This window comes from Lolium rigidum, chromosome 6, assembly GCF_022539505.1.
Source record: "Lolium rigidum isolate FL_2022 chromosome 6, APGP_CSIRO_Lrig_0.1, whole genome shotgun sequence".
Classification (NCBI taxonomy): domain Eukaryota; kingdom Viridiplantae; phylum Streptophyta; class Magnoliopsida; order Poales; family Poaceae; genus Lolium; species Lolium rigidum.
The window spans coordinates 66,816,427-66,827,215 of record NC_061513.1 but is presented as its reverse complement, the minus strand read 5'-3'; the positions used below and the strand labels follow the sequence as shown (position 1 = coordinate 66,827,215).

The window sequence follows — 10,789 nt, the reverse complement described above, 5'->3', positions numbered from 1 at the left end:
CATAAAAGCAGAGTCTAATTTGGGTGAGTTTGATAAACAGATAGAACAAAGTAGTATTATCAAAGTGGACCTTCAATACCTTGATTTATGCAGCTTTTGCATTATTTTCTTATTTCTGTTTACAAGTCTGGGCTATTTACAGAATGCATGTGACGTATATAACTGGAAACCACTGAGAGTAACATATCAAACGATATGAAGGGGATTAAGGTAGTCAAACTTTACAACTTTGGAAAATTAGGATAAAGAAAAAGGTCAATGTTACGATCACTCACGTTGAGCTGCGGCTTGCTTCATCATTCATCATCCCTTGAAAACTTCTGGCCAACCAGATAGCCGTTTCTCGTGGAGACACCTTAGCTTTCCCGAATGGCTTCAGAACAACCGCAAGCTCCTCGAACCTATTGTTTTCCAGTAGATCAGCAGAAAGCTCCAAGAGCCCTTCAAGGGCCTCAGACCGTTGCCTGAAGGAATTGACATCTAATATTTCCTTTGTTGAGGTTGCCTCCTCCTTAAACCTAATGTTGGTCTCAGGAGAAGTAGAATTTACTTCTGGGATAGCGGGCAACTTTACCACATCTGAATTCGCCAGTTTTGGACGGACAGTATTAGCTTCTGAAATGTTGGGTTTGGCAGTGGCAGAATCAACAGGTCCAGAAGGTACAAGGCTCGGTGTGATGCTTCTCACATCCACTTCTTCTTTAACCACGTCGGGAAGCTCGTCAACATCTGTGCTTACGACTCCCATTTCAGCATTCCCTGTTACCGCCTGCTCACCACTGACACGGAAACTGCTGTGACTTATGACATGTATAACGTCCTCAACTGGAGCGCTCAAATGAGGAACTGGTGATTTCTCTGATGACTGGTGGATAGAAGGTGATCCTTTGTCTAGTGCAATGTTCTTTTCTGTTGAATCAAAGGGAGCAATACATGGTACTGACGAAAGCAGCTCTTGAACTGTGAACTTATCTTCATCACTCTGTACAGTGACCATGGGAGTACTCTGCCCCATCTTACTGCAGGGAACATCATCATTGCAAATAAACTCTTTTACAGCTGTATCAATAGATGTTTCCAAGGCCGAGCTTAGACTAATATCCTCATTAACAGAAATACTCTTCAAATTGGTTGAACTGAGCTCTGAGCTTGGTATATCTGTTAGGTCATGCTTTTGTATGCCAGCGACAGGGCTTGAGCACTTGTAGGATGAAACCAGCTTGGCTAGTAAATCAGGTTCAGATGGTTCAGACTGCTTGATACTGTCAGCATAATCAATTGCGGAACTGGAGCAAGCACTGCCGACTTCCTTGGTCACTACAGCCGTGGGTGGAGCTGATTTCTCCTGTGAATTGTCCACTTTCATGTGAATACCACTCAGGGGGCTTGGAGGAGCCACTAAAACACCTGGAAGCTCAGCGAGAACCATCTTTGGGCCAAGGGCAGGTCGACAGGGACTTTTTGCATGCTCCTCTGTAACCTTATTGTAAGCTCGTTTTGTCCCAGTATGCTGTGGACTCTCTGAGCCCACTTGTCTACGAGGAGGGAAGCTAGGGCGTCTGGTAAAACTGGGTAGCACCCTGTTCTTGGCCTTCCCTTCAGCTACATGGGCATCTCCAGTTGTCTGCTTGGTAGAGTTTAGCTGCTGTAACTCATCTGCTTTAATCTTGAATTTTGCAGAATGTTCAACAATTGGTGACTGCAGGATGCAGGATAGAACCAGGAAAAAATTAGTAACGCAAAAAAAAGTGATCAGCATAAGAAAAATAAAAACATGAATCCTCACCAAATGATCCGGGGGAGGAGATGCTTGTATTTGTTTCACAGTATCACAGTTGACCTTTGCTGACTCATGTGATGTCACTTCACTAGACTTCGAACTGGAGGAAACATCACTGTTTTGCTTTGAATCATCAGACGAGCGCTCTCTGTGGCTAGGTGAATGTAGCTTTACACGGCTCACTCTCAAAGGTGAATTGTTTGCCCTAAGCTTACTAGTCTCCTCTCTTAGAGTTGTTAGTATCTTCTTGATAATTTTTGGCTGCTTACTCGCGTATTTGGGATGCTGATCAACATGTATGGATTTGGACGAGTCCTGTCTCTCCAGTTCAGGACTAGCAATGTCCTTGTGGCTTTTAATATCATGTGGTGTTGAAAATCTGTTAACTAACCGATTATTAGTAGCTTCAGCACCTTCCGTATCAATGGTGTTGTTGGAACTTGAAGCTAGCCCTGATGTGGTTCTTTCACTTGATTGTATACTATCCATATCACTGCCAGTGCCAGAAATGCTACTGCACTGGCTTCCAGACATGCTTCTCCGACTGCTACGTGAACTGGTGATGGATTTCTCGGGAGATTGCATGGGATGCAGTAGATCAGCAAATGGGCGATGCTGATTAACATAAGGTTGTAGGTATGGATTTTTCAGAATATCAGACGCCTGTTTACAAAGAGTATAACAAATCATGTCAAAATTGAGTAAATGTGGTAAATATGTATTGCAGAGAGGTTTCTGTGTACACAGTAGCTTACCGTAGGCCGATGTTCAGGACTCTTTCTCAACATGCTTTTGATAAGTATTTTCCTGCAACCAGCAGCAACAAGGGGGGCCATTTTAGCTAGCCCTGGAGAAAGTAATGATTGGGCTGGGTCTACAAGCACTAAGGTTAATTAGTATAACAATAATTACTGATTAATATTTGGCTGATCTTAGGCTTTACTTTTTTTCATATCGTAGGGTACACTTGGCAGATGATACAGATCATCTTTTCTTGACATGTACTTCGAAAGAAGCACAAGATGTGCTTTGGCTCTTAAATCTGTTCATCTTTCCACAGTTAACTAGCGGGGTATCTTTGCAAAGGTGTGTCTATTTAGCTTTCTATTTACTCCATGAGCAAATACCTTCCCTTTTAGGTAAACAAAGAAAGCATTTTGCATGTGGTTATTTTCCCTTTTTATTTAATTTTCTGAGTACGCTTTGTTCTGTAATTAAAATGGTAGTTGGGAGAAGATCCAAGTTAAACTGCTCGAGAAATGTATATCTGAAAGTTTGAAGATGGGAATATTTCTCTACTCCATGTTGATGTTCTGTAAGAACGACACCGAAGGTACTGTTGTTTGGGTGCTGGAGTATTAATCTATTTGTCTATGGAATCTGGATTGAGTCGTGGTTTTTTTTTTCCGTCAAAGCCATGATTGATACACATCAACCGTTGCAAAATAATACATATTCTTTCTTCGTCATTTGTATGATCGTAAGTTTAGTAATGCTAAGAGTATGTGGATTGCCCACCTTCTCTACATTAGTTCGGACTTTCGGTACTATTGGTTGGTGCATGAAACTTAATATGGTAAATCACATCGAAATGTGACAACAGAAGATAATATTTTATAATGGGATAAAAACTACTACATCTGCTAGTAGGCATGACTTATTCTGGAAAAGTTAAAAGAAAACGTATCAAAACACTAGATGGTAGGTTTGAAAAGGATAGAATGGTTCAGAACATCACAATAACAACTATGACAATAAAAAGATTGTGAAATTGCTATAAAATGAACTATAAGGAAGGAAAAAACTTCCATGCCTGACTAATACATATACAATGAAGGTGCACTTACATAGATGAAGAGTAGCAAGTAGGTAAAGGGCCAATAGAGGAGCGGTTTATCTTACTTATCAGTCCAGCCATATCCTGAGACAAATAAGGAGCATATTTAAGCACAGCTGATTTTTTTTCAATTTCAAAACCAATAACACCATCAGATTGGTACATGCTATCCACTTATATGAACATTTAAGGAGGAAAGGAATTGACGAACTACAGAAATTCGAAAAATATCGCATGAAGAGAAACTAATAATCAGTAACATTATCTCCGAAAAAAGATTCAGTTCGAGTTAACTTTAGGTACCCATGGATCTGCTTAAAAGAAAAAATATACAGTATATTAAAACCTATAGAGAGAGCGGTAGACCTCTTCAAACACGTTTTGAAGGTCCAGGAGACATAAGATCTACATCATTCACATAAATCCAGAAATGAATTTCCTGGATGGATCATGGAGAACTATGTTCCAGTATGATCTGAAGTTCTGAACCTGGAGAATAAATCCATCCTTCTCTTATATAATTCTATGCATGTGCATAAAAATTGCACACGTGCAAAATTTGTAATCCATAAGATATGATGGAGTTTTGCACATAATGAATAGGTCAGTTCTTCTTAATCGACGAGCATTTTTTCTTAGCTTACTTCAGTGAATGCAATAGAAGCGGAAAAACAATTATCTGATGGGAGTTGCTAATGCTAGTATGCCACAACCTGTCAAATAGAAGGTGTGAATCCTCACTGTTTCCCTACTAATGAAAGAGGGTGGAAAGCATACAGTCGGTAGATTTAGGGTCCGTGACCATTTGTAACAGCACTAAAAAGTGCAATTGTTTCTTTAATCTTGCATTCCATTCGTTGATTGCAACCTACATACCTATCTTCAAGTGTTATCCTACTACGGAGCAGTCAGTGGGAACTTTCTGCATACAGGCTCGTGATGTAACGAATGAAGTATGAATTGGCAAAAAATAGATGACCTCTGGCAAGAAATTACTGTTACGTAGGTGATTATAGTGATTTAAGAACATGAGCTAACAAGAACTCACAAAAGCCTTGAAAGCAGGTCGATGGGCAGCCATTTCATACATACAACATCCTGTACAGAAATATATCAGTTCAAAGTAGGTGTATGGCATTACTTTTTGGAAGCATGAAATCAGGCATTTATATGACAAAAATATATATAATTAATTAAGCATCTCCTTAAAAGTAAGTAATCTTACCAAGAGACCATATATCTGACTTGAATCCATAAGGAATGTCGGTAAGCAGCTCTGGGCACATGTAATTTGGAGTTCCCACTACCTAAAAAAGCATCATGCTAACATATAAGGTTCTGAGAATATAATGTACTCCCTCAATACAGAGGGAGTACATGATTAATCAATATGTGTGTTTCCTTGCAAGATTCCAAGACAGAAAGATACGAGAAATAACAGAGAAGTTTACCGAAGAGGTTAAATCATCTGCCTTTAACGTCTTAGCCAGGCCAAAATCACCTGCAAGCAAACAAAAGATATTTAATCTCCGGCATAAACCATTGCGCCGAATAAAGATGGAATAAAATATAAGAGTTATTTGATTTAATAGGAGACTGACCAAGACGAATGTCATGATCTTTTGTGAGAAATATGTTTGAGCACTGCAGAAAGGACAAAAACACATTATACTGTATTCTTGTTGAACTAAATGAAAGCATCATTACTATTTTTCACTTACCTTGAGGTCCCGGTGCAAAACATAATTCGAGTGCAAGTAGTCAACAGCTAGAGCCAACTGAGCGAACCATCTCAGCAGTTTCTGATGGTTGTTGAGAACAGTTAGCACACTTTTTAATATTGTTAGCCCAAAGCATGAAACGAAAGGAAATAAGGAGTACAAAAAGTCTGTAATAACTAATAACCTCCTCTGGGAAGTATGTCCCATTTGCTTTCTTCATCAGTTCAGCCCTACAAGAAAGGACACAGCGAGACAAAACAGAGTCAACAGAAAGTCAACAGTAACAACTAATATAGCACAACCCAATAAAAACACTCACATATCGCCACCTTCGCAGTATCCCGTCACAATGCAAACGTAGCATCCCTGTAATCAGGCGTCACTCACATAGTAAGCCAGATAAAAGATGAAAGTAACCAAAAGGCACATGCAGATACATGCTCCTGGGGAACAAACCTTCTCAACCCATGCCTCTTTGAATTCAACAATGTAAGGATGTTGCAGGCGAGCAATAAGGGCCATCTGCAGTTTTCCTTTGATAAATCAATTCATAAAGCAAACACTAATCGTCGAACCAATAAAGCATAATGATTTCTCATGCTTCACTGACCTCTTGATGAGCAGACTTGCGGCAGCGCTCTGTCTGCCTCGCGAGTCGTATTTTCTTCAGCACATACCTGCAACCCAGTCAGATATGAACCAGCTACCATAAGGGGGAACAAACACCATAACTAATAGAAGCAATGATGCATCATACTTTTTCTTCTCAATCTTGTGGTTCACGAGGATGGCAGCACCAAAGGCGCCACGGCCAATCTGTTCCATAATGTCATACTGATCCATCCGTGACTCCATGGTGGCCAACATACAGAAAAAATCAGTCTGTAATACCCAAATCGATCAGCTCCACGTCCTAGGCGATTTCTGTAAAAGCATATAAAAACATTCAGAAATCAGGCAGTAACAGCGCATGTCTTGCATTCGAATTTGATCAGAAAATTACTGCCAACAGAATCATAAACACCTAATTGACTCACGCTAGAACATCAAACAACTAAATCACATATCATCTCGACACGCAAATCCGTGGCAGAGTTTAGGGACTGTGATACGCACAGGAAAAGAGTAAAATCCATTCCACGCGGAAAAGCGAGAAGTTGGGCAACTGTACCGAGCAGTTCACACCAACCGCCACTGGCAAGGACAGGGACCTTACCGCGGCTCGCTCTACCGACATTGGGCGCACGGGCGGACGGTTCCGGGCACGCCGCGGCCGCTCCACGGCGGGAGGTGCCTCCGATCCCGCACGAATCCGGCGGCCGGCGGCGGCGGGGTTGCGGCGCGGCTGCGCCTGATTACGGCGCCAACGCCGCCGACGACGCCTCTGCTCTCCCGCGCCGAACCGGAGCTCTCGTCGCCCCGAGGCTTCGGCTGCTAGGCTGCCCACCGTGCGGGATTTTGATTACTGTTTTGTTTTGCGCTTGCTTCTCTTTCTCTCTTGTTCTGGTTTGCTTTTGGTTATTTAAATCCTCAAATGGGGTAAGTGGGAGGAGCAGCTTAAATACGCCATGGCCACGAGCCCACGAGAGGTTAGCAACACTTAACTGAAGGACTAGTACTAATTTAGAATAAATGTTTAATATTTTTTTATGTAAAAGGTGATCTGCCATTTCATTGAGATTTAGCAAGAGGATAAATTAGTTCAAAAGAAGGGTTGCATTGGCGAAATGTCCAACTGAAAAAACGGGAAAATAAACATAAAAAAAAAGCTACACAAACAGAGAAGGAAATCTAGCCAAGCAAAGGGTAAACTAAATCTACAGATGCATGATAGCCCTAAGTAAAGGGAAAATATGGTTTACAAATTACTCGCATAGTGCATCTCAAAAGAAAATTATTGAGTGACACACCACGATATACCAATTTAGGATCCTTTATGTTTGCTAATAACGAGATGTATGGTGCGTCTTAGAAATTAAAAAAAATAGGTTTACTCGGCAAATGGATGTTTAAACTTATAAATAACAAAGAGGGAATGTGCCAAGAATAATAAATGATAAGTACCTCCAAAAAAAGACCGTGTCACAAGTGACAGCGAAAACTAAGATTTTTCATTCTGGAAAAACTTGGTAGAAGTTATAGATGATTTATTTAGGACAAGGTCCTTTACAATTGATATTGGTGAGATACCACGATTTTGGGAAGACATGCGCCGGAAAAAAATTTGGTCGCTGATATACTTTTGGTAGTTTCTTTAAATATCATATTTATAAGACTTCTAACCAAAAGTAATTGGATTGCTTGGCTGCATTTGGTGCTGAGGTTAATGGTGATAAATTCATCAAAAAAAAAGACGTTATTTTGTAAAATCTATGTTTGAACCCTTCTGGAATGTTTACTACAAAACCTATGTATTCGGACATGTTGTATGGGCATATTTTTTGTGAATGTATATCTAGAAGATGAAGGTACATTTCAAGATTAATATTTTTGTGTAGCTCATTCATAAAATGGTTATTCTCATGAAAAATAACATTGCAAAGTGGAAATAAAATGGTTGTCAGAAATGTGGGTTATGCTATTCCAGTGAAATGGTCAAACATTTCTTATTACCCCTTTGCTCGTCTTAATTCTTATATTCTCACACCTGCTAATGTTATAAATATGTTCAAAAACTGGCTAAATGGGCTAGAGGAAAATACAAAATATTAGATTCACATGGAAACATGCGCTTTAGTTTGGGCGCACTGAAATTGTAGAAATGATATTGTATATAAAAAGGATGATTTGATCATATTTTGTAGGTTATTTGTATGGCAACACTTGGGTCCATGATTGATCGTGACATCTCCCGAGGGTGTTTAAACCGCGTATGAATTTTACGTGCAACCGAGACTGTTGCATGTGATGCCTTCAACCAGGGTGGATTGGCGCTTAAATTACTACAAGACTAAAGGATGCATATGTGCCTTATGTTTCTTATATTTTGTTGGTTGATTTTTATGTACATGTGATCCATGAGATGTAAACCTATGACATTTGAAACTATGCAATGAAAGTGGTTGTGTGCATCGATTGATGTAGAGGTTGAGGCTATGTCCCTCTTTTGATAAAGAAAACCTGGTGCGTCCTAACATTTGGATGAAAAAAATTCTAATATGAAGTGTCCGAATGAATACCTTGCCCTTGACCTAATTATGGATTTTTCATAGATATAGCAGATTAACTATCACTATTTTTCATGGCCATACCATTTATTCGAAAAATCAATAGCAATTTGATGTCTAAACCAAAATTGTTTCCATCAGTCCATGTCAATTCTTCATGTTCGGTTGTTATATGTGAACTAAACTATAGTGTCCATGTGTATGGACTGCGACAAGGTTTTTGCAAGTTGGGAATGGAATAAAAGACGAATATGCATGCATACCCAGAAGACGTGAATGTTGGTATCATCATGAATGTTTGTAACTTCAGAAACAAAATTTGTTTGAATTCTCAAACAGTATATCCAAACAATGATTCATCTTCAATGTCAACTTCTTTTATGAGAGCTTCAAAACTATGTCACATATAGATATTTTCTGGTCACTTCTTTTCAATAATTGTGAAGTTAACACTATATTAATATGGATTTAGCACATTTCTCTTTATTTTGTTGTCTTATGATATTAATTATGTGCGCTTTGGTACTAGACGTCGATGCATCAACCTCAGAGTCTTCAATTCTTGTGAAAGAAAGCACTAAAGTGGTAATTACACACTATGCTGGAGATGAGTCAGTAGTGTGCCGCTATTATAAGAAAAAATAGAATTAGTGATATAATTGCCATACAATTTAAATATAGTTTGAATATCAATCGCTAAAATGTTGCCACCGTATAAATGCTATAGTGTCCACAATGACTAGTACAAATCTACACTATTGTTGTGATATATTTACCAGAAAGTCAGTTACCATAATAATATTATTGTACTTATTAGACTACATGGTAACTTGTTAAGAGAGATAGGATGGTATCATGATACTTAGAAGACTTACCACCACAAATAGTGATGTAATTACTATGCAAGATTAATGTCATTTTGTTAAATTATCAAATGGTCTAGGATCATGACAATTAGCATTACTTACCATGATGATGGTATTGAGTTTACCAGGTTGAATGGTAAAATCTACTACTATGAAAGAACTGGTAATGAAAACATTCACCAATATGGTGACATTATAATTACCGGATGATGTAGTTAATTGTTACAAAATATGATGGTAACTAGAGCATTACTCATCGGCATGACCTATTCGCTTTGAGGAGCATAGGATCTTGGATGAACGGTAAATCCGTACAAGATACTCAAAAATTCCCCTAGAAAAAGTAATAAGATTGTTGATGACATATATACATGTTTGTATCTTCTCCATGTCCCCAAACTTTCATGAGGCAAAAAGAAAACACGCCATTGTGAATAGTGATTTTTCAAGCCCTAGAATTGATTTTGTCACAAGACGCAAAGATGTCTTTTTGTTCCAAAACTTTATTTATTAGCATGGGTTATGGGCAGGGATGTGCGCGAAAAAAGATCATGTGCTTTTTGGAAGGCGTTTTGAATTGCGTGTTACTCCATACCCACAAAAACATCTCAATTTTTTTCCCGAAACATATCCAACATGATTTTAGTTTGCAATCCCTTGTGATCAGAAGCCCCATTGTAAAAAAAATAGTGAAAATTTATATCTTCTAGCATTTCATTTAGATGATACACACCAAAGACAATATTGGAAGTAAGACTACATCTTCATTTATAAGCAAAACCATGAAGAGGGAAACGACAGACATCGTTCGGTGTTACATTGTGGTGACCCAGCGTACCACTGCATGGTGTAGTACACAAGTCGTTGACATAACACAAGTGAAACACTGTTCCACTCATATTACATCTCTCAGAGTGGTACAACAGAAACATATGCGAGTCCAAGGTATGTCTATAGAAGTACACAAAGCTGTTTACATAAGATCAACACAACCTCCTACTTTACAGTGAGGTAAAACTTCAAATAAAGCTCTAGAAGAACGACTCGTAGTCTATCTTATTGTTAACTCCAGTTCAAGAGCTACTTGGCTTGCTATAGAAATCTAGCTACTTAGGTGCTATGATTAGGGAAAGGTTCCCTTCTATTACTAGTCTAAGTTTCCACTCTAGCTGATGCAGAAGTTGACTCCATTGACTTCTTTGATTGGATTCTTCTTCTTGTTGCAGTTGACTCCTCTGTCTTCGAGTTCCACGGTAGTTTCTCCTTCGATGCCTTGATCTAAGAAGGGGGTTCAAATGGGATAGAATGAGTACGAGCGTACATATTAGGAAATATGTGTATCATGCACTAGCTACAGCCATAGACCAGAAAGTCATAGGCCAATGCAAGTTTTCATAAACATTTCTTCAAAAGGTTTA

The 10,789-nt window shown here is 39.0% G+C and overlaps 1 protein-coding gene across 1 annotated transcript; it reads right to left on the bottom strand.

The window, feature by feature from the left end:
• Nucleotides 1-271: 271 nt before the first annotated feature.
• On the bottom strand, nt 272-6,655 carry LOC124660808 (serine/threonine-protein kinase Nek5-like). Its single transcript, XM_047198645.1, has 15 exons — nt 6,555-6,655; nt 6,096-6,262; nt 5,949-6,015; nt 5,795-5,860; nt 5,658-5,704; nt 5,523-5,568; nt 5,339-5,419; nt 5,219-5,261; nt 5,069-5,118; nt 4,843-4,924; nt 4,666-4,715; nt 3,628-3,701; nt 2,536-2,587; nt 1,787-2,443; nt 272-1,699 (listed from the first exon to the last, which is right to left on the bottom strand). Exons 2-15 carry the CDS (start codon nt 6,203-6,205, stop codon nt 272-274), a joined length of 2,853 nt encoding a protein of 950 aa, XP_047054601.1. The 5' UTR covers nt 6,206-6,262; nt 6,555-6,655.
• Nucleotides 6,656-10,789: the final 4,134 nt, after the last annotated feature.